Here is a 25,139-nt window from a genome sequence, read left to right as displayed (position 1 = left end):
CAGCACTGAAAAAAGTGACTTATGACCATTTTTCACACTTATGATCACTGTCGTATCCCCATAGTAATATGATCAAAATTCAGGTGCTTGGCAACGTTCATATTTATGATGATTGCAGTGGATCATGTGATCATCTTTCAGGACCTCAAGCAAAATCAATGGGGAAACCAGATTCACTTAATTGTGTTACTAACTTAACAACTGCTGTGATTCACTTAACAACTGTGGCAAGAAAGGTCACAAAATGGGGCAAAATTCACTTAACTGTCTCACTTAGCAACAGAAGTTTGGGCTTAATTGTCATAAGTCAAGGACTACTTGTATTTTCCTTTCAGCAAGATGAATTTTATTTCTGGTGATATTTTGAAAGCTAAAGAATTAATAGCATATTTCATACACTAGAATTAATTTCGTTAGGTGTTATAGGTTTTTAGAATAATTAACTTTGAAATGAAGAGATCAAAGGGGCCATTTCGGATGTTAAGTTCCAAGCACTTCATTTTGCAAGGAGGGAGTCATAAATTGCCAGGGCTTAGAAAAATGAAATACAGTAGACAGTTACAATCATTATAAAGATTACATGTGAAAAGAATTGATATTTTGCAGGTTGCTCTAAAGTAATATTAATCTCCTAGCTATTAAGTACATATAGCATAATTAGAATATGGCTAATTGTCCTCTATAGAGATATGGGGAAGCTGCTGGTGTGCAAGAGATAAAAGGAAGTCGATCTTTGCTATCTGTGCCACCCATTGCCAAGGAACTACACATAGAAATTGTGACTTCACCAACCTACAACACCAGAGGAATCTATGATCAAATTCTTTATCAGCACTTTCAAACTCCCAGGTTAGCCTATTAGTAAAGATAACAAGTTGACTTTTGATAATCTTCCTCTTATTTGTTTACTTAATAAGCATACTGAACAGGGTATGGCCTTACTGTATATGTCAGTTAATTTTTTTGCAGAGTTATCTAAAAGTGTTTTTTCTGTTTTGTGTGCCTGTAGGTGCATATTCTAAATTATGATCTCATAGAAATTTCTCAAAATTTATCCCTTTTTCTGCAGCCAATAATGCTAATTCCAAAGCATTGTTTAGTGTTCTTTCCTAAAACCTATATTGTAAATTGGATGTAAACTGCTATTTGCTTTTTTCTCTATTTTTCCTTTGTACATTGTTAACAACTTGATATCATTTAGTGATTTAAAGGCAGTAATATTTCATTCTGAAGAAAAGATTTATTGATTATACTTTTCTATAGCAAATCTTAATCTAATAAAGATAATCCCACATTTGAGAAGCACATATTCACTGATGTTATTGTACTATATATTGTTTCAACAGAAATTGAAATATTTGAATCATTTCTTTTAGTCCATTGCTGTCATTCATGTATGTGTGTGTTGTGTGTGTGTGTATGCATTCATTCATTCATTCATTCATTCTTGGGTATTTACCTGTTCATATAGCTTTAAAATTAAGGGATTGTCTTAGATTCACTGGGAATACAAAAAAGGCAGATCTATTGGAGACAGGGAGAGAAAGAGTTGGCTTCAATATAATTCTTCATTATAGATTTTTTTTTGTAGGCTTGTACAAGAGAATGATATTCTTTGTCTCCCAACTGTTGGACATCCTGAATTCTTAGAAGAAAATTCAACTAAGTTTGTTAGGTATGTTATTATCAAAAGTTAAACGGGCTACGTACTCTTAATATCTATACTATTAGTTTGGATTTCTTTGAAATAGTGTTTTGGAAGAACTGACTTAGAATGTTGAAACTTGTTCTGGACTTTGGTATGTTACAGTGATCTTAGAAATTAGATACTCCAAGCTAGAAAATGATAATGGCAGTAATTTAGTGAAATGTGATGACAATTGCAAAGCTGTTAAAAACTTGAGCTCTCACAAAATTTAATTCCAGTTATACTTGTTGCTGATTTTGTAATCAACAAGAAGAATAATTGGAATAATTAAATGTTGTAAAATGTCAAATATGTGGTTCCAAATTATAACTCATTTGTTCTTTGCTTAGATGGCCAGAGCTGTGCTTCAGGGTGAAAAGGATATTACCAGCAGAGAAAATACAGCAAAGTATAGGTTACTTAGCTGATACTCAGAGTACTTCTTTATTCCTGGTAAGTTAGTAAGAATACATAAAGTAAAGAGCTTTGGGGTGTCTTGTTTGTTATTTGTACATCTAAACAGAAATAAGTTCTGTGGTGCTCTTAGCTTAATTTTAATATTTATTTGAAATCTGTTCAGTCCTTACAGTGGGGTCTGAATTTTGCTCAGTATGGGAACAAGACTGGCATTGTTAGATAAAAAGCTCACTTCATCTCTTTGTCTCCACAATGGCTTTAGAATTGGCACTACTGACATAGGGCTTCTTATACACCTTCTTATATACCTATAAGAAAAATGGACTTAGACAAAAATGTCCCTTCTTTTGGATAGTAGATATAAAAAAATGATAGTAGATATAAAAACCTGAGAAAAATGTAATGCTTATCAGTGGGGTTTCTTTTTAGTTCCAAAGTTTCACATACACATATATCTTTCTTAGCGTCTTACAAAAGTATAGACCATTTCATTTTACTTTTTGTTAAAATTTGGTAGGAATGTTAGCATCAAAGGTATTCACAAAAATAGTTTCTCTGCTTTTATGAATCCGATTGAGAAAACAGGTTTTATTGCTTTACCTTGTAGGTAGGTTCTACAAACAACGCTATTCCATCTTTTCCATCTCATAATGGCTGTAGTTTTTGGAGCAGTTTGTCTCCTGCTGGGCTTTGCAGTACAGTGAAACAGCTCTGTGACATTCTTGGCCCTCATTTACACAATAGGTAAGTCATCTGTGGAATTGAATTCTACCATGTAGTAGTGTTCCATCCCCCCTGCATTGTACTACCTCATTGTGGTAGTGGAAGGGAATAAAGAAGGCTAGGAATGTATGCCAGTATATAATCTCAGCAGGATTAGTCAAGATGTGATGGTCATCCAAGGTGCCCAGCTAAAGCAAACTGCTAATTGGATAGCAGTGAGATGGAAAAATGCTGGAGGTGGATGATCATTTTAGTGACAACAAAGACATTATTTCATACTGTGTATCTTTTGTAAACTTTAAGACAGCCTTTGAGACCATTTCAGGATCTTAGTTATGGGACAAACTTCAACAATCCAATATGGATAAACATTTGCTGTTACTTATCTGCAAACTACACAAACCAACAAATGTTAGAGGTGGTTTAGCACCAAAGGGCAGCTAATCAATCCAATAACATCAGTGAAAGGTATGAGAAGGGTTATATTTTGGCTCCATGTTTATTTAGTGTTTATATCGACTCTTTCAAATATTTGAGAGATTGTCATCTACCTGAGTTCAAAGTAGTGGGCAAATATCTCCTATATTACTTTATGTGGATGATGCAGCTGTCTTTTTTTTTAGAAGAGCCTCTAATGTATTCAGTCAATTTTGTGTTGAAGACAGTTAACTCTACTACTTTTATAGAACCAAAAATAATGGTGTTTTCTAATAATGCTGCAAAATAAGCACCAACAGAGTACGTCAGCTACGTCAAGTACCATGGGATATTTTTTCCAAGTTTCTAAGACACCAAATAGCATATATCAAATATGACACTTCTGTAGACCAGAAAAGTAGGGTAGCCATTTTAAGATTCTTTTGGAATCAGGGTGGGTATTTTGTAAATTGCTTGTTTCTAAAACAGAGGTTGGTTGAACTGTTTGAAACCAAAGTGAAACAGGAGAACATCTTATCAATTTATACCAATTCATTGCTAACACAGTCTTCAAACAACCAAAACGATGCTTATATACATCGAAGTCACCAGAATCAAATTGGTTATATTACTTCCGTGGAGGTAGAAGATCTTACAGTTGGCCCTTGAGCTACAACTACTCATTCAGCAAATGTTCAAACTTGGGACAGTACTGAACAAGAGCGATTTATGAATGTTCCTTGGAGTTCTAGCCATTGCTTCTTTCCCTCAGTCATGTGATTGTGATTTGGGCACTTGGCACCTGGATCGCAATTATGGCATTGCAGTGACCCAGAGCTATGTGATCACAATTTCCAAAAATTCCCTGCTGGCTCACCAAAAAATAAAGTCAGTGGAGAAGCTGACAGAAAGTCAGAAGTCATAGTCACATTAAGTCCTTGTTTAACAACCTGCATAATCTTCATTTATAATAATGAAAATCAGAACTGCTATAACTGCTGTCTCTACGTGACCCAGTCACATATCATGCTAAGAATTATCCACTGAATATTGGAAGCTTACGTGGAAGGGAGATGCCAGGTGTTCAGGTTAATTTTGGAAGAAGCCAAAGATATTATTGCTGGTGCAGCCTGGATAACTGAGAAAGTCAAAGGATACAAAGAGCAGTCAACATACACTTTGTTGACCTTTGTGTCAGTCATATCAAACTGTAATACACCGTTAGAGCAACCATGAAAACCTTAGAAAAAAATATTCAGGTGCTAGGATATGTCTACCTGCAACAATCAGAATTGTTCAGGCAGTGGTTTTCCCTGGGATACTGTACAGAAGTGAAAGTTGGACTTTGAAGAAGCAGGCTAGAAAGAGTAGTGAGGCTTTTGAATTTTGGTTAGAGTTAGAGTTTTGAATTAGAGAATATTATTGAGAAGAATAATTACTGTTATTTATATAATTTGATCATTTGGTCATTTGTGCCTCTGGACTGATTTGTATGATGATGGATTCTCTGGAATCTTTTCTGGAGAATCCCATAATACTGAGAAAGGTGAACAGAGAAGATAATGACTAGTAGCAAAAATTAGAGTTATGATAGATGTATTGTTGGAAGACATGAGAGACCAGTTTTCTCCTGGAGAAAATGCATCTGCTAAGAGTTAGCATGGACTTGATGGCATATAATCAACCAGTAAACATAATAATAGGTTTGTGGTTATAGTTTTTTGTTGTGGTCTATTGTGATGTTTGAGGAGTTTGAAAACTTTATTTTATTCTCTATGAAGCCTAAAGTTTTTTCATTGACATTTATGCAAAATATGTACAACATTTTAAAAATCATAACCCTAAATGGAGTGTTTAATTCTGTGAAAATATTATGTACAAGATTTTAAAAATCCTAACCCTAAATGGAGTGTTTAATTCTGTGAAAATATTAAACCTCAGCTGTTACTTGTTTGTATGTAACAGTAACAAAAGAGCTGCTGTTTTCCAGATTCTTTCCTTTAAGATAAATGAAAATTTTCATTAACTCTCAGAGCCCCTCCTTTTGCATGTCCTTTTAGTCTCCCTCTTCATTTCTGAAATAAAATCATATCATGATTATTTTTTTCCCTATATTTCAGAGAAACCCTGCTAAATGGATCTGGAAGTATTCTTCTTTCAGGACCCAGTGGTGTGGGAAAAATTACAGCTGTTAAAGCTGCCTGTAGCCGCCTCAATCTGCATTTCTTCAAGGTAGTTTTAGAATGTTAAATACATTCAGAATAAAATGCTGATATTGTTGTACTTTCAAAAAGAAATGTACTTTTCAGTCCAGGAGCACTGAAAGAACAGCCTCTCATGCCCCAGCACCTATAGTGCTGCTGCTTGAGTTCTCCGGCTAATTTCGGACGGACGCCACATGTCACACTGCAACAGTGCCACTGCTTGCGGCAGGACACCATGTGACATGTTGCACCACTGCCGCCACTTGTGGCAGGATGCTCCATGTCTCAGCAATGCCACCACTCATGCGTGAAATGGCACAGCACATCACACAGCCTCCTGCCACGACTGGCAGCACCGGCGTGGCGTGCCAGATGGCATCCTACCACAAATGGTGGCGCCGGTGTAACGAGCCATGCAGTATTGTGCTGCAAGTGGCGTCACCAGTGCAATGCGCTGTGTGGCGTCTGGCCATGAGCAGCCGCAAGAGAAGTCGCACAGCAGCGCAACAGGTGTCAGGACATGGGGAAACCTGGCTGTGGGGGTCCTAAGGTAAGCAGGTAAGACATCTCCTGAAAATAAGACCTGGTGCCTCTTTTGGAGGCAAAAATAGTATAAGTCTGGTTCTTATTTTAGGGGAAACAGGTAGTTATTCAAAAATAAATTTTCAACTGATGCCACATTAATTTTTTTATATTATCACTTGCCACTGCCAGAAATCTCTTCCCACAACTGTTAAAGAAGCAGAAACCCTTTGCTTTTCAGTTTCCTTCAAGAGATGGTGATAGTTCACAGTATAAAAAGAAAAGTAGCTCCCATGTTGAAAGACATGGTCTTTCCATTAAGAATGGAAAATTGGAATAACAGGTTGGAGATTCTAGATCAGGAGTGTCAAACTCACATTGTCACAGCATCACGTGATGTATCTGGACTCCCCCCCCTTTGCTAAACTGAGCGAGGGCCTGGCCAGTGTGTGACGCATCCAGCCCCTGGGCCAGGAGTTTGACAGCTCTGTTCTAGATGAAGCCCCTTTTGGTTTTTCTTTTGTTTCTGTTGGATTTACATAGTTTTGTAATATATTTTTCATCTTTTCTTTTATCCTAATAAAATCATGCCATGGCAAAAATAAGATTACATAGTGGTTTTTGGCAAATTCAGATTTTCTTAATCACATACATTCTACAGATTTACCGATAATCAGAGTTGGAAGGGACCTTGTAGGTCATCTAGTCCAAACCCCCGCCCAAGCGGGAGACCCTACACCATTTCTGACAAATGGCAGTCCAATCTCTTCTTGAAAGTCTCAAGTGATGGCACTCCCATAACTTCCGAGGGCAAGCTGTTCCATTGGTTGATTGTTCTCACTGTCAGAAAGTTTCTCCTTGTTTCCAGGTTAAATCTCTCCTTGTTCAGTTTCCATCCATTATTCCTTGTCTGGCCTATAGGAGCTTTAGAAAATAGCTTGACCTCCTCCTCCCTGTGGCAGCGCCTCAAATATTGGAAGTTTGCTATCATGTCTCCCCGGTCCTTCTCTTTACTAGACTAGCCAAGCCCAGTTCCTGCAACCATTCGTTGTATGTTTTAGCCTCCGGTCCCCTAATCATCCTGGTTGCTCTTCTCTGTACTAAATTCTGAACTTAAACACCCAGCCTTCCTGAATTTCAATTGTTTATGTTATGTGCAGGTGAGATTTTTTTTCAACTTCACTGCTTGTATGCCGAATCTTACCTTTTTAAATAATGCCCTCTCACGGTTTTTCTTTCTTTCCATTCCATCTCTCTTAACTCTTTTCCTTGACACTCAGTTTTCTTCTCTTTTCTCCTTTATCCAGTTCAGCAATCCTTTCCTCTCCCACATCTAAATCCTTTTCGTTTCCTTCAAAAACAAGGAATGTATGTGTGCATACTTCTGTGCTGTTTATGGGAGTAATTTGTACATGAAAATAATTATTATATGCTAGTGATGTGCAAAGCATTTTGATTTCAAGTGTTTAGAGCAAGGCTCTTCAAACCTGGCAAGTTTAAGACTTGTGGACTTCAACTCCCAGAATTCCTGAGCTAATATGACTGGAGGAGGAATTCCGCAAGTTGAAGTCCACAAGTCTTAAAGCTGTCAAGTTTGAAGACCACTGATTTAGAGTATAAACAATTGCAAGTTTCTGAATTTTTCATTTTTAAAAAAATGTAACTGCTATTCCAAACAGTTTGGATGTGCTCCAAGTACATCCATTTCCAAACTCAAAATGTTTCCAAAATGCTTGAAATAGCAGTATGCCCTGAGACGGTAAGCTTTGTGAAGTTTCAAACTTCAAATTATTATTATTGAATTGTGTTGCATAGCTTACCTCTATACAAATGTAGAACCAGTTAATTTTATAAATGAGACACTTCATTAATTTTACTTGGTGGAATTATTTATTTTCTACATGTTTTTGTACTGATTGAAACTAATCCACTATTACAGTTTTATCTTCATTTTTACACGGCATCTACTTTATCTCTGCCATCTGACTTCATGCTAGGTGAATTGTGTTGCTTTGTGTGGTGATACAAGTGGATCTACAGAAGTAAAACTACATAATGCCTTCTCAGAGGCTGAGTTTTATAGCCCTTGTGTCCTGCTAATGAAAGATGTAGAGCTGCTGGGAAGAGATCGTGATGGATTTGGGGAAGACTCCAGGGTCATTCTTGCATTAAGGCACCTTCTTTTGGAAAGAGAGATAAATACTAGGTATATACTATTTCATCTCTGGAAAATTCACAACATTATGGTTCTACCATGAATGTAACTATTCAGAGTATTGCTGAAAACTGAGATTTTACTACAGAGCATCCCTCTAATTTAGTTAATAGCTTTAACTCTTAGTATTCTAATATTTTAAAAATAATTGTAGAAACAAATATAAGTGGCATTAGTATAATTTATTTTTGTAAATAGTGAATAGGAATGCAGACAAATCCACTATATAGAAGATGTATGATTGTTTTAATATTTCAGAAATCTAGCAGAAAGTTGTGTGTATTATGAGCAATTGGATAATAGAATTGCCACCCTATTTCTTTCTCTTCTAATAAACCCTAAAAGATGCTAACCAAATCTGCTAGAAACTCAATTTTATACTCAACCAAGTGTAAGCAAAAATGGAAGATTAACCATGTTTCGGGAAGTTGGAAAATGATTCCATTTTTCAAACTGATTCAAAGGCTCCCTAAGCAACCTAAGGCCAAATTGAATCCAAATCTCTCTACTGTATCTTTGTCTGGGTCTTTTATAACTACAGAAATGATGTCACAAATCATGTAAACACTGGGATGAAGTATCGTAGTCCATGGTATTTCTTTCCTAGCTTCTATACTGCAGCTATGAAATGTTTATGGCACATCTTTATGTTTCTTAACAGTTATCCTGTGCTGGTGGTAGGCACAACAAGCAAACTTGCAGATGTCCCTTCAGATGTGCAAACAGCATTCCTTCATGAGGTGAAAATTGAAGCACCAACTGAAGAACAGAGGAAGGACATGCTTAACATGCTAACACAGAATTTTTCACTGGGCAAAGAAGTAAGCCTGACCAAGCTAGCCCAGCAGAGTGCGGTGAGTGAATTTTAATGCAGAAGCTAGAAGAGACAAAGAATAAGGGGGATCTAGATTTGAGGTCTCAAAATGCCATAGGATGGTTTGGTTATTGTAACTCGTTAGGACTATCTTCTTCATATAGAATTTGCCTGCCCATACAATTTAGCAGGGAAGGATGACTGAGTATCCATTACAAAAAGATTTGGGTTAAGACCAGAGAATAACATTCTTGGTAATATTCCTATCTAGAACAGATTGCCCCTTAAAGTCAAATGTGTCTTTATTCTGACACTTTTATATAAAAAGGTGAAGTTCGTCTTCACAGCAGTGTTCAGATAGTAAAATGAGTCCATTGATAGCAACAATTTTAAACAGTTTTATTACAACTGTCATGTGTTATAATATATTTAGTATCATATTAATAATTATAATATCCTATAGTTTAATCTGTGCTTCTGTCTATATATTTTTATTTATTTTATTGTATTTATTTTTAGTTCATAGAATTATAAGAGGTGATTTTCAAATAATTGTTAATATATGAATAAATATAATCCATAACTATAAACATTTACACAAAAAAAAGGTTCTCCGTGAAAGTTAGTGATGAATAAAACAGCCTGAATTACAAGAGAGTGCAGTCCAGATGTGTGGATTTTAGCTCTCAGAATTTTTACCTTTGACCTTGTTGGCTTAGAAATAATGACATGCAGATTGACATCTTTTTTATTATTTCCTTTGTAAGTACTTTCAAATGGTATAAGTATTACCTTTGTTATTTCATTTATATGCTCACACAATGTGTTAGGAGAATGGAAAGAAAAAAATTACTTTGGCTTTCACACAGCAATTCATACAGACTACTTTTACCATGTAGAGAATGAAATATCTTCATCCATTCCTTTCAAAATTCTTTGTCTATTTGTCATGGGACTTGCTGCACCAATATTTTAATCCATGTTTTCAGGGCTTTGTTCTAGGAGATTTCTGTGCTTTACTTTCCCACAGCAGTCGTGCTGCCTGTACAAGGATGAAGAATTCAAGGTACTGGAATAAAATATTTTCTGGATTCTGAATATTTAAATAGTAACTGTAAATGTAAATGTGTCCTTTTTGACACATTAGGATGTCACATTTAAACTAAGTGTGGATGGAATGGGATATCAATTTTCAAACTATTTGTAGCAGTAGGAAAGAATTTGACTTCCTGTTTATGTCAAGTTTTATTATTAACATTTTACTAAGCAGACTTTGATAACATTATACTGAATGTATATTTGAAGGTAAAAACATGCTACCTTTCAAAGCATATAAATAAACTTCTACATTCTTTTTGTTGTCAGTCCCTATTTGCAGCCATAGTTCCTAGATCTGTTGCTGCAGTAACAGTAATGGTTACTACAGTTTGGGAAGAACTTCTGTTACATGTCTGCTCTTGTACAATTGAGCATTTGAAAGAGACACTCCCAAAATATGCAAATGCCAGTGAAATATTCCTTCTCAAATTCTTATTGCTTCAAAATTTGTCTCATTAATATACAATATATTTTGCCTAGCCATTTCACTGGCAGGGTGATAGATTCAGAAAATGCAGATGGAGGCTCAGACAGCTGGGGAAAGTGTTCAGAGAAGCTGTACTGAACCTTCTGGGGACATGGATACTTGATTGCTTTGAGGAGGAGGCTTAACTCACACCAATTTTCTATGAAAATTACACCTTTTTCTTTCTAAATTCAAAATATGTAATCTTATGCTTGTTTGGCATCTTGTAATGAACATGATATCAGTCTTACTGGATGTCAGTGCAGTAATTTTCCAGTTCTATTCTAGAGAACTTCTGGATCTGTCTAATCATCTTTGGGCAGCATGTTTATTTTTATTGAGATTCTCAATCATCCAGGTCATAGTTGACCCAAAGCTGGATTTTCTTGGGTTTTTTTCTTTGAAAACATTTTCAAAGGGAAAAAAAACCAAGAAAGTCCAGATGCCTTTTGGAAAACCTTTTGTGAGACGTCTTTGGGCAGCATTAGGACTGCTGAAACTTTCTGTGCCTTCTTCAGCAGCTTCCCAGGGGGACCAAATGAAGAGGAAGAATATGATTTTTATGCTGCTGGTTTCCCTCTTCTAGCAGAAGATTTCATTGTTGCACTAGATAAACTTCACGACGCCCATTCACAGGCAGTAGGAGCCCCAAAGGTATGACTCTTAATAAATACAAGGCAAGGTATAGCCCACTAATAAATATAAGAAACATACCAAAGCTTACATTTCATCCTGTTTTGATGAATAGCTGTAATAAATGGAGTACTTCTCAAAATAAAGAGAAACTGGAGGGCTTTTAGGCTCTCAGTAACATATTTATAAAACTTTAGAGTTATAGTTGCAATGAGCCAAAAAGGGCAATTTAATCAATACAAAAGCTAATCATAAATTTTAAAAATTGAAAGAAGAGTTCAATTACAGGAAAAATAGGCAATTTGCTATAAAGTATAGGAAAAAATAAATTAACCACTATCTATAAGTTTTCCTGCCCTTTATTAAAATTTGCTTTATTTTTTGATTTTAAGGGAATTACTGGCAAGTATGAAAAATAGGATATGAAAGCCACAATATGAAAGATTTCATGTGGAAACTACTCTTCAAAGATCTTGAAGTGTCTTTTAGAGGCAGAGATAGGGTAGTGTGCAATAGTTGTGACACTGTAGAAATAAAAATTATGTCTTGTGATCTTTGAAGGTGTCATCAAGTTTGATTTGGGATTGGGCATGTAAGAGCATCGGCAAGTTTTAAGACTTTTGTCTCCTGCAGATTCCCTCTGTCTTCTGGCAAGATATTGGAGGGCTTCAGAATGTGAAAAAGGAAATCCTGGACACCATTCAGCTTCCATTAGAACACCCAGAATTATTGTCTTTAGGCCTTCACCGCTCTGGCCTTCTGCTCTATGGTCCTCCTGGAACAGGGAAGACATTGCTAGCTAAAGCAGTAGCAACAGAATGTACTATGACTTTCCTCAGGTAGGTTTTGTGATGCAAGCGTCCAGGAGAGTTTGGCAATTGCACTATTGGAATAATTAACCCTGTATTTTTTTTTTCATTTTAGTGTAAAGGGCCCTGAACTAATTAGCATGTATGTTGGGCAGAGTGAAGAAAATGTCCGTGAAGGTAAGTGTGAAGCCATAGCATGGAGGACTTTGTTCTGTGGGGAAGCTTCCTTTATAGCCAGGCTAACATAGAAAATAATTCTTGCAAATCACTCCAACCTGAAACAATATCCATATCTTTGTGGCTACTGCATTTATGCATGTATATAATCTTACAAGTGCATACACATATCCAAATTTTGGAACTATAGCAGTCTTTCCCAGCAGTTTTAAACATATAGAGTAGATCATATTCTGTACTCTGGCAAGTCAGCTAATAGGGTAAATATTTTTTTCAGATATGGAAATAGATTTCAAGACTATCCAAGAAGAATCAATACCTATTTTATTTTATAGAAAACAATGTTTAGCTAGTGTACTTTTTTATGCAGATCAGTAGCAACTGTAATAGAAATGAGAATAAGATGAGAATTTATTTTGAGCCCTTCAGAAACCAGATTCAGTTATAGGGTAATAGAGTATTAAAGAGCCAGAGCAGGGCCATCTGAATTTTAGGGGGTAACCTCATTTCAGAAGACAGATGCTTCTACAGGGAAGGTGTATTTCCAGGATCCCAATAGATTGCATTTAATTGAAGGAGCCAAAAGCTCCTTCACCGTCAAACTGGCAGCTATTGACTATGGAAGATAAGCATCCCCTCAAATAACCAGGCCCTATGCTACGTAGGGTTTTATAGGTAAAAAACAGTATTTTAAAATGCACTTGAAAACAAACTGGTAAACAGTGCACCTCATAAAGTAGAGGTATTACATTTTCACTTTAGTGCCCCTTCAGAAACCAGATTCAGTTCCTAGGGTAATAGAGTAGTAAGAGAAAGACTTGCTTCTGTAAATCCCAACAGCAAGGTGGCAGTAAAAGCAATTAACTGTAGATAAGACTTAACTGAGCAATCCACTTTTCCAAGTCAAGTAGTCCAAAGTGAAGCCAAAGATTTCCAGATTGAGGGGTCATGGTTAGTAACAAGCCAGGATGGGAAAGAACTAGATTCCAAGTGTCACAATAGGCAAGCCAGATGCTGGAGTTGCTTCTAGCAAAGATCATAATTTGTTTGCAGCTAAAATACTCTCTCTGCTGAATGTGCACAGCTGTGGTCGAACCTTGCTGGTAAGTTCAGCATATTGCTTGCTCATTAGTCACGCACTTTGGCAAGATGCAGTGATCCTAGGTGGAATAGCTGGTGGGGGAGGGAGCATGTGAGTGCCTGTAGCAGCTTGTATCGCAACTGAATCAAGCACACGGACATGACATACATAGGCATACTGTAATGGTATATGGGAATGATCTTGAGGAAGGAGAGGAAGCATTGTTGTCTAGGGAATGGTCCAAAAAGAGGTGGAGGAGCCCACAACTGCTTAATGGTCAGAGAAAGAAACTCAGGAAGAAACACGACCACCCCCATCGGTCAAGTTGTAAAAAGTGAAGAGGGGAGATTTGTACTTTCAGACTTTCAAGATTGATGCCAGCCCTCCAGATAAACCAGCCAGAAAACATGACCAGATAAGCTAGTTCTATTTATTGTAAGGTTACATTAACAGAATCCTGCAGGTCTGAGAATACAAATCTCCTGCAGGTTCTTTTTATAGTCTACTAATTAGGGTGGATTCTTCCTTTCTCTGACCATTAAGCAACTGCAGGCTCTCTCTCTTGTCTGACCATTGTCTAAGCAACATCTGTTTCCTTCCTCCTTCAAGGTCATTTCCACATACTTTTACACATATACTGAGGTATGTCCGACAAACTCACACTACTGCATTCCAGACTATTTGAAACTTCCAGATGCTCTTCAAGGGCAGTCTTATGTAGGTTGTGTTGCAGTAGTCAAGCCATGAGGTGATTAGGACATCAGTGTTGCCTAAGAAACCTCCCAATTTAGGAAAGGGCACAATGGATGCAGCAGATAAAGGCCTTCATGATGGTAGTTGCTATCTGCTTTCAAGCAGAAGTTGGGAGGACAGGAAGATTCTATGATTGCACATCAAGATTGAAGGAGGAAGTACTACCACATTCAAGGTCAAAGATGGAATATTTTGAGTTTTGGGTGGCCCAAATACCCACAGCCACTCCGTCTTCATAGAATTTAGTCAAAGACAGTTCCTCCCTATCCAAATTGGCAGTCTCTAGGCACCGGGACAGAATCTCAACAGCCTCACATGTCAAGCCTGGGATTTGAAAGATACAATTAGTTATTTTTAGTGTCCTGATCGTTCCAAATTAGTAATTACCTCACCCAGTAGTTTCATGTAAAGAGAGAGAGAGAATGTGAAACCCTGTGGCACCTGACCCAGAAGGGGCTTGGGAAGTGAACTCAGCCAACAATGATTGGAACAGAGTCCAGAGAAAGGAAAAGAATGACCATAAAATAGTGCTATCAGTCCCCAACCCATAAAGCTGGCTTACAAGGATACTTGGTTAATGGTATTAAAAGCAGCTGAGAGGTCAAGGAGCACAGGGATGGATGTACCACCTCCGTTCCATCTCTGCTACAAGTTATCAACAAGTTATCAACAATAATCCTCACAGTGATTCAGCAGATATTTCAAGAGGCCTTCTCTACCCAATAGGAACTGAGTTATTCTAAACAGAGCTGGTGGATGGCTGTTGATGGATGCAATAAGGTGGAGGAATATTAATATATCTTAATATGAATATGGCTCTTACCAAGGGCTGCTCTGATTCAGTTTGAGTCTTCCTCCAATGATGCTTCAGGCATCCATTTTAGCATTTCATGTCCCGGAGCCCCTCAGCAAGACAAGGCATATCCCAGGATTGGCACATAGGAATAGGCCACATAGGCAGAATATGATCCAAGGCCCCAAACACCTGCCAATTCCATGCAATAAATAGTGCCTTGGTTGAACTCTCCCATCAGATCTTTCGGAAATACTCCAAGTTGTCTCTGGAACACTTTTGGGTCTATTAGTCATCTGAGGTGGGCCAATCGAAGGGCCCGTCTACATGTCTATTTTTCAGACATTCTGTGGCCAAGTCTGATCTTCCCATGCTTACAATCACAGCATGTGTCCTAATGTGCATCCCTGTCTGGGTGACAGAATAGTTTATATTTTATAATTAATATATTTGTTGCTGGCTTTAATGTGAATATGCAACCTGATTTGTATCTCTATCTCTTTCCTCAGTGTTTGCCAGAGCTAGAGCAGCTGCTCCCTGCATTATCTTTTTTGATGAACTTGATTCATTGGCCCCCAGTCGTGGACGAAGTGGCGATTCACAGGGTGTGATGGACAGGTAAGGACTGCTTGTTAATAATGAACTATTAGCTTCCTGTTTTGATTTGCTCAATACTGTTTTTACAAGCAGCCTCCCTAACTCACTTTGTGAAAACATTAAAATATTCACATATGCACAAAACATTTCCCTGTCTGTACTCAATATAGTGTTTTTGGCAGGTAGTCCATAAAAAGTGTGATATGCTAAGAAAGAAACAGGGATGATTAGACATGAACTAAATTTGATAGATATTGAGGAAAATGCACATAACTTAAAAACTCTTAAACATAATTTCTTTGAATCAGCAAATAAACCAGGAAGGTGGTTGTCCCATAAATTAAAAATAGAGAAAGAGAAAAGATTAATTCAGCAACTTAGGGTGAGGAAGGGACAGTGTATTATCGGATGGAGGAGAAAAAGAGAATTGTGCAAAGGTATTTTGGCGAGCTTTATAAGCAAAAAGAAGTTATGGAAGAAAACATCAGATATTACTTGGAAGGAAACGTTCTGAGCCCAATCTCAGAAGAAAACAGAGAAACATTTAATAAAGAAATTACACTAACAGAGTTACAAAAGGCGGCACAAAAACAAAAAAATAATAAAACACCAGGTCCGGATGGTCTACCAGGTGAACTATATAAACATTTATCTGAAATATTTGAACCAATATTACTGGAACTATATAATGAGGCATTAATGCAAGCTAGACTACCGAGGTCCTGGTCCGAGGCATACATCTCCTTAATTGCAAAAGATGGCACCGATCAACAACTAATTACAAACTATAGGCCAATCTCGTTGCTAAATACGGATTATAAGATATTTATGACAATATTGGCAGAAAAAATGAAACCAATTTTGAGTGAACTTATACATAGAGACCAGAATGGTTTCCTGCCAAATAGACAAATCAAAAACAATATTAGGACAGTACTAAATTTGATTGAATACTACGAAGCTCACCCAGGAAAACAGGCAGCCTTAATTTTCCTAGATGCACAAAAAGCATTTGATAATCTTAATTGGAAATTCATGTTATATCAAATTAAAAAGTTGAATTTTGGTACTAAAATAGAAAAAACATTACAAGAAATATACTCAAATCCAAAAGCAAGTATATTATTAAATGGAGATCGCACTGAAGATTTTGAAATTGCAAAAGGAGTGAGACAAAAGTATCCATTATCGCCTTAGTTATCTTGTCTTTAGAAGTGTTGCTAGCTGCAACCAGACAAAATCCAGAGATTCGTGGAATTAAAATTAGAAATGAGGAATATAAAGTTCAGGCATTTGCTGATGATTTGGTATTTATAGTGGAAGATCCAATGAATTCGGGACCAATATTGTTGCAACAAATAGAAAAATTTGGGGAAGTGGCAGGACTTAAAATAAAACAATGATAGTCAAAAACTGTATAACAAAACAGAAAGTAGAATTAGAAATTATAATGGGACTGCAAATAGTAAAAAAGGTGAAATACCTGGGAATTTGGATCTCAGCCAGATGCTCATCACTAAAAGAGAACAATTATGTTAATCTGATTAAGCAAATTAGAAAAGAATTGGAATTATGGGCCAAACTGAAACTGTCTATATTAGGAAGAATAGCAAAGCTGAAAATGAATACTCTACCAAAACTACTATATCTATTCCAAATGATCCCAGTTAAATTAGGGAAATCTTTCTTTATAGAAATAAATAAAATGACATCCAAGTTTGTCTAGTTGGGCAAGCAGCCACGTATCAAAATGAAATTATTACAAGATGATAGTAGAGGCGGTCTTGGGCTACCAGAATGGGAGCTTTATTACCAGGCAGCGGTGTTGAGTTGGATTAATGATTGGGTTTAATTAAGAGACAAGAGAATCTTAACATTAGAAGGACATGACCTCCTGATAGGTTGGCATGCATTTTTGTGGGATAACAAAAGTAATGTACATACTTATTTCAATCAACACTTAATAAGAGATTCATTGATTACAACTTGGAAAAAAAATCAAAGGCAAACACTATATGGAAATCCCACGATGGTTGTCAACTATGGAAGCCATAATCCATCCAAATAGATTAGACCTACGGAAAATGGTAAGCTATGAAGAATTATTAGATAGTCAAGGGAAATTAAAATCAAACAAAGAACTGAAGGAAAATGGAATTATAATCTACTGGTGGCCATATTTGCAAATTCAAAATAAATATAAAAAAGATTTAAAAGATTTTAGATTTGACAAAGGGCAGAACTGATTAGATAAAATATTAATGGGACCGGAACAAAAATTTATAACTAAACTATACAAATATTTATTAGATTTCAAAATAGAAGAGAAAATAGTCAAAAGCACAATGATTGTATGGGCACAGAATTTTAGATATACTATAGAATTAGAGGAATGGGAGAAAATATGGAACATAAATTATAAGTTAACGGTATCTGCAGCATACAAAGAAAATATGTATAAAAAGTTTTATAGATGGTATTTAGCTCCAACGAGATTGGCAAAAATCTATGCCAACATGAGTCCCAAATGTTGGAAATGTAAAAAAAGTTAATGGTACATTTTATCACATGTGGTGGTTATGCCCCGAGGCCAGGACTTACTGGATTCAAATTAAAAATTGGTTGCAAGATTACCAGATTGAGGTCAGACTGGAAACCTTCCTTTTGGGAATAATCAAAGAAAGATTACCGAAAGAAGTAAAACACATACTGTTATACAACAGCCGCCAGAATAGCCTTTGCGCAAGTATGGAAAACACCAAATACCCCTAATGAAGAACTAATAATACACAAAGTAACAGAAAGTGCTGAGATGACTATGCTAACAATGAAATTGAAAGAAAAAGACGACTCTGAATTCTTTTCAGTTTGGAATAATTGGTATAAATGGCTAACAAACAGAACTAAGGAGACCAAAATTTTAATTGAAACAATCCTTAAGAAAGTAAAACAAAATTTTGTAAATTATATAAAGATATAAGAATAGTAATTATAGTTAAAGCTATTATTTAGTAGTAGACAAATGTAATATAATGTATTATGATATTTAAACCAAAAGCCTGTATAGATGCCAAGAATGTTGTTGATACTATGATGTTTTACGATGTAACAAAAGAAACTTAATAAAAATATATTTTTTTAAAAAGTGGTGATACATGCTGAAAATGCAGGGGTATCTATTTCATTATGCACATATCCTTTGTGCCTGACCCTAGATCTAGATCATGTGAACATGTTAAAATGTGTTGAAATACAGTATATTCATTATTCTTTCTACCAAATGCTGGCTTCCAGTGAGATTGAAATTAATACCTATATTGTAGCCTGTTTAATAAAGAAAATAGCAGATTTAGCAGCAAAGAATAAGTATCACAAAACTTGTAAATATTTAAGCTTTGCTAAAAAAAGTTTGGTTCTTCAGAAACCATTTTTAATAGCTAGGCATCTGTATTCTGAACCAATTTTCTTTCTCCAATCAGTATTGGTTGGTGCATATATTGCACATACATATAAGGTAATACCTAACGATAATTCTTAAGCTGGACATAATGCACGGTCACATTTCACAACTTTTGGGTATCTAACGAATAGAAATATTGATCTCCAGGATTTCTGAATTCACCTCCAAATATTAACAAAATTATTTCATGTTAATTCTTGGCTGCTGTTTGAAAGAGAACATGGACATTGCAAAATAAGGGACCACTTATGCTGGGATGATAATTAGGATAGTGTCCTATGAACAGGCCAGAGGCAGCCTGGAGTTCCAAGGCTAAATGCAGCAAATGGATACACTTTTTTTTTTGAACAAATTTTATTGATTTTCCAAAACAATACACAGACAAACAAAACATAAAATATAATGACATAGGAATTTTTTTTTTCTTAAAAAGCCAATACAACAACTTATTTAAAGACAAAATTATTCCAAGTTATCACATTTCCAAACAAGCACAATTTGATATATATATTTACCTTATCTGTTCATCTTCGTATCTTATCCCAAACTTCTCTTTATTACTTCTTTTCCTTCTATTTATTCAAATTATATCTCTTTAACTTTAGATTGTATACATTTTTTATATCCATCTGTCTTATACATTTTCATTATTCTCTTCCAATAAAAAAAAAAAAACAAGACATAAAACATAAAAACATAAACATCTTTTCTGAAAGTTGCTTGATCCCGGGTTAAAACTCATCATACAGACACCTCTTCAAAAATCACGTTCCTTTTATATATCATTCCATATCTTATTACCGTTTTCCATTTTCTATATAGCTTCTTCCTTTTTTAACTCTCTTAATTTTATTCTACTCATCTCAGTTCAAGTCATAATACTTAACATTCTTTGTCTATTCTCAACTATCCATTCATTTTTTCTCTTTAAACAAAACCTCTCCTGTACACTAATTAGAGTATGACGCCTTTAACTCTTTCCCTAACCTGATAATACTTAATATCACACATAACTTGTATTGGGATTCTGTTTAGCACATCCTAAAGTCACACAATATATTATATAAAGAGAAAAAGAAAAATTTTAATCGTACCTATTAATACTTATTTATATATTTATATCTTAAACATTTTATTCTATAAATGCCTATAATAACACAATCTTATGTACCTTACAGAATCCCTTTTTCAATTAAATTTACCCATTGTCTATAAATAAATTTTGTTTCTTCAAATCTTGCTTCCCATCATTGAGACTTCTCACCCCCTCCTTTCTCCCTTGCTTCTTCTTTTCCTTACCCTGTTCACCCCTTTGTCTTTCCACCTCCCTTTCCTTCTTGTGCTTTCCCCCTTCCTGTTGTTTCCTAATCTTATATCCACCCTTCAACTCATTTTTATCTTTTTTGGTTGTTTTTTTAAGTTTTAAAATCCCCTTTTCCTTTTCTTCTTCCTCCTTCTTCTCCCCCAATAGGGTCACATGTTCATCAAAAATGGTTCCTTCTTTGTCCCAATTATCCTGCTGCGCAATCAATTCTCCATAGGAATGCACCGACATTTCTAGAGATTGAAAAAGAATGTCCAAGGTATCTTTCCAGTCTTGTTCTTCCTTTTTATATTTTAGATATTCAGTTTTAAATTCATCCAAAAGTGGTGCCATTATGAAGAGGAAAAATTTTTCCCAAAACAACCACCCGAGTGTTTTTAAACAAAAAAAAAAGTTTCCCAAAAGATGCAAAGTCACCAAACAATCCAGATAAACTATTTCATTTAGCACTTTTTCCCTTCTTCCATTTCTTTTTCTGGGGTTGCTATTAAATCACAAAATTCCAATTATAATATGTCTTTTGAAGTCTTATAAATGTTCAAATGGCTCTTTAAAATTCTAGGCAGTCTGCTCCTTATTCTCAATTTCAATTTTTTTTCCTCTCCCTTCCCACTCACAGCAGAAGAAAAAATTTTCTTTAAATATTTAGAAATCCATATCCCTTTGGCATTAGCACAGTCTTTAGCATTTAGCATACCTTCAATGCGGGTTTCCGATTTCTCTCAAAGCTGTTCCGTTTGGAAGGAGAGTGAAAAGAAAAAAAGTTTTCCTTTGATATCCATTCGCTGCTTACTCAGTCTGGGAACAATGTGTCTTTAGTAGGTGTTAAATACCAGGATACTTTCACTGTTCCTTTGTCCCGGTCAGCAAAATCAGTTTCATTTCTTCACAAACCCCTCCAGCACATTTCTTTCCCCGGCTGGGCTCTTCTAAATGGCGGCCATAAAAGACCGCCGTTCAGTTGCCGTCGGAGAGGGAGATTTAGCCGGCTAGGGAAGAGAGATGCGATGTCTCTCGTCCCTGCCAGAACCCCCCAGTCTTCACCACCTTCTACAAAGGTGGCTTAGCCCCGAAGCCAAATGGCTCAAGGCACTCAGGCAGTGAACACAGGCAGAAACCGTGCAGAACCACGGAATCCTGTCTGCACTGAAGAACCACAAGCCGGAAGTGTGGATACACTTTTTATGTCCTTAGTTCCTCCTCCAATCACAGAGGCACAGAGTTTGTAGAGACACTTTATTTTACATGTAATCCTTGTTTAATCACCATGCATCAATGACCATCTGAAGTTATGATAATGTTGAACAAATGGTAGTTATGACCTTTGAAATTATGCCTGTTGCAGCACCCCCCCCCCATGGTCACATCATGAACATTTAGGCACTTAGCAACTGGCCTACATTTATGACTACAGGGTGTTCTTCAGCGTCCCCTACCCACATCTCCCCCCAACTCTGTCCTCTTGGCATTCTACATCTACCACCTACCCCTTCCACACCCCACCATTTCTCAGCTGACCTTCATTGTCTTCTTTCTCCCACTGCTGGCCCAGGATCTAGGCTCTGGGAGGCAGCAGAATGGAGCCGATGGAGGAAGAAGGGCAATGATGCAGACATTGGCTCACTGGGTGAAATTGGCAGCTCTTGGCAGTTGGCTGGCAGTGTTGACACCTTGGCTTGGCGAGCCAGTACTCATGCCACTACCCTGCCTCTTCTCTAACCAGGCTCAACACGCTTTCTTTGGGAGATGAGGCTCCACCACTGTGTTCTACTTGCCACAAACTCCCAGGACTGCACCCTTGCATTGTGCCTTGATCCAACAGTGGGATGAAGATGGTGAAAGTCAGCTGAGCACAGCAAGTGTAGGAGCTTTGTCTACCAAAGGGAGGTTGCTGGGCCTGGCTGGAGAGGAGCCATGGGGTAGAGCTGGCAGTTCGTGCAGGGCAGAAGCATGAGGTCCTCTCCTAACAACTGCAATTGGGATGACTGAAACTGCTGTCACTAACTGTTGCTATCACATGACCTTTCAGTTAACCGCTTTACTTAGCAACAGAAAATCCCTGTCCCAATTAGTCATTAAGTAAAGACTATTTGTACCATTGTATTTTAGTAATCTTGTGTTTTGCTGTATCCTGGTAAACTACCTTGATATATACTAAATAGGTGGTGTACAATGCTTTGAATAAATATATTTTGCCTGTATGAATTGCTTTTGAGGTCTTGGAATTTTATGTGTTCATTGTATTTATGTTACTACTATATTTTGAATCTGGCTTACATGCCTTAAAAAGATATTTGTGTATCTGCTGAGTTACCCAGTTCAGTGAATCCACAAAGATTGATGGCAGCATATTAAAATGTTTCCCTTGGTAGAGTTGTATCTCAGTTACTAGCAGAACTGGATGGGCTTCACTCTTCTCAAGATGTATTTGTTATTGGAGCTACAAACAGACCTGATCTGCTGGATTCAGCTTTACTTAGGCCAGGCAGGTAAGGTTCACATCATAAATGTCTCTGTCTGCCATTATAACCACAAATCTTTTAAAAGTATTTTGGGTAAAACTAGATAAACATGGGATTCAACTTACCTTTTTCATTATACTTAATTTTGGTGTTTTTGTTATGAAAAAACTTAGGGTTAGGGTAGTATTCCTATCCTTAGATCTGCAAACACAACATTTAATTGCCCCAAGGGCTAAAAATTGAGGTGCTTCCTTTAGATAAATTGTACTGATTATTTTGTTGGATGTGTTAATAAAATAAATAATGCTATAGTGGGTGTTTTTTCTAAGAATATTCTGTGATACTTTGGGAATCCTGTGTTCCATTGGTAGAAGCGTGGCGCTATATATATGTGGATCTTTGGTTATTCGGGTTTTCTCCCGCGTAAGATTGGAAGTATCTAGTTTCACTCTGAGAAGTACAGAGCCGAAGACACAAGCCTGAAGATGATGAATGAGACTTCATCGAAATGTTGCCTAGATACTTCCAATCTTACATGGGAGAAAACCCGAACAACCAAAGATCCATATATATATATATATAAAATAAATATTAACACAATATATAAATACACTTGGTGATGCAGGAGGTCAGATTATATTAGGAATCTAAAGATTTATTGGGGATGCTGGAAGAGTACTGAAAATGGAGAATATTATTGTATTATGGCAATTCTGTTTCATGTTTAATATACACAAATATTTTATAGATGTGAAGCACATGAAGTTGTACAATTCATACTAATATATTGAACAAAAATTAGTAAATCAATCTAAGGACAAATTGTTAGGTGATAGGTATTGATGTATGATTTGAGTGCATAATATGGAAGATGGCTGCCTTATTTTAATTGCAAAAAATATTTTTGTATCCCTGGCAGATTTGATAAATTGGTTTATGTAGGGATAAATGAAGACCGAGATTCCCAGCTGCAAGTACTAAGTGCCATCACCAGAAAGTAAGTGCCTGTTTTTGCTTATTAAAATGCATAACAGTACCAATTACAATTCTTGAGAAAAATGTGTACCTTTACTAATTATTGTAACTGAACTAGATATTCAGCTGTTAAAGATAAATCTGCTAAGAGAACAGCACTACCCTCAATATGTATTTTATATCAGTATGCACATAACCCATGTGTATGGGTTAAATGATGCTCTAACACTTGTTCTTGAGGATTGTGAATAAATGATACTTATGAACATTATTTGCTGCCTGTTCTGGCTTATGAGTTTTAACTCAATGAATAATATTTTAAATTAACTACAACATTTAAAGAATGTTATACATATGAAGCCATGTTTTATAAAACATTTCTGCCCAATTTCCAAAATTATATTCTGATTGCATTTCTTTTCTCTATGACATTAAAACCCTTGGCGATATCCTCTTGGGATAGGTTTAAACTGGACCCAGCTGTGAATCTCCCTAGTGTCTTAGATAGATGCCCTGCACAGTTAACAGGAGCAGACTTGTATGCACTCTGCTCAGATGCCATGATGTTTGCTATCAGAAGAAAAGTGGAATGGATAGAAGAAGGTAAGGAACAAAGCTAGAAGGCTCAAATGTTAATTAGCTCGATTTAAAACATGTATGTATGTATGTATGTAAATAATAGACACAGGTTAAAAGGTCAGTGTTTTACAAAGCTTGCATTCTGTATAGACATCCAGATGTCTCCAATCCTGTTAACCTTTCACATAGCACTAAAGTCCTGGCTATTCCCCATGGCAGGGGTCCCCAAACTTGGCAACTTTTAAGACTTGTGAACTTCAACTCCCAGAATTCTCCAGCCAGCTATGCTGGCTGGAGAATTGTGGGCGTTGAAGTCCACAAGTCTTAAAGTTGCCAAGTTTGGAGACTCTGCCCCATGGAGTGTTAAGTTGGGAGGTTCATTAAACTCTGCTGGCTGATGTTTTATTATAAACTGGATTGTGGAGCTTTTTTGCAATCTCAGACATTTATCATTTGGGTTATTGTTCTAGTTGCTGGTTATAATCCTGCCCAAAGTTGTGGCTGTGAGGTGGGCAGCCACATAAATCAAATAGTTTTTTGAAAGCAGAAAAAAAAACTCTATTGTTCAATAGTAGACCAGAAAATTGGATTGTGATTTATCTCCAAATAAATGCTGTTTTTCAAAATAAATTTCCATTGCTAGAAATTAGGAGAATGTGTAATTGGTTCTCTGGTATACATGAAGGCTGGCATGTAGAAGCAGGCAACACACTTTAATTTTAAAGCTTTGCAGAACAAATGTATTGAATCATGTCCGTTATTTCTGAACTGTAGCATATTTACTAGTTATCTTTCATTACCGCATATTGTTTTTCTATTACTACTAGTGCTTCAGGTTAAGCTTTTACTGATCTTTTAAAAGTTACTGGCTTCTTTAGGGAAATACTGAATTACCTTTGAATTGATATCCTGTTTGATGTAAGGCATGAGTGA

The 25,139-nt window shown here is 36.4% G+C and overlaps 1 protein-coding gene across 2 annotated transcripts in view; it reads left to right on the top strand.

Moving 5' to 3' along the window:
* The window catches only part of PEX6 (peroxisomal biogenesis factor 6), a 29,043-nt gene that overhangs the window by 3,221 nt on the left and 683 nt on the right, over positions 1-25,139 (top strand). The window contains exons 2-16 of one of the 2 annotated variants that reach the window (XM_026695912.2): positions 686-849; positions 1,592-1,675; positions 2,038-2,140; positions 2,712-2,848; positions 5,365-5,476; positions 7,968-8,176; positions 8,847-9,039; positions 9,989-10,065; positions 11,085-11,217; positions 11,830-12,035; positions 12,121-12,182; positions 15,319-15,427; positions 22,563-22,679; positions 23,572-23,649; positions 24,091-24,230. In XM_026695912.2, the coding sequence (XP_026551697.1) occupies positions 686-849; positions 1,592-1,675; positions 2,038-2,140; positions 2,712-2,848; positions 5,365-5,476; positions 7,968-8,176; positions 8,847-9,039; positions 9,989-10,065; positions 11,085-11,217; positions 11,830-12,035; positions 12,121-12,182; positions 15,319-15,427; positions 22,563-22,679; positions 23,572-23,649; positions 24,091-24,230 (1,924 nt within the window). Of the gene's footprint in view, positions 1-685; positions 850-1,591; positions 1,676-2,037; positions 2,141-2,711; positions 2,849-5,364; positions 5,477-7,967; positions 8,177-8,846; positions 9,040-9,988; positions 10,066-11,081; positions 11,218-11,829; positions 12,036-12,120; positions 12,183-15,318; positions 15,428-22,562; positions 22,680-23,571; positions 23,650-24,090; positions 24,231-25,139 lie in introns of both variants that reach the window. The other variant, XM_026695911.2, reaches the window with a different exon arrangement.

Source organism: Pseudonaja textilis, chromosome 1 (assembly GCF_049901715.1).
Source record: "Pseudonaja textilis isolate UNSWEBS1 chromosome 1, rPseTex1.2, whole genome shotgun sequence".
NCBI classification, from domain to species: domain Eukaryota; kingdom Metazoa; phylum Chordata; class Lepidosauria; order Squamata; family Elapidae; genus Pseudonaja; species Pseudonaja textilis.
The sequence above is the reverse complement of the archived record's forward strand: the minus strand, read 5'-3'. Positions and strand labels throughout refer to the sequence as shown.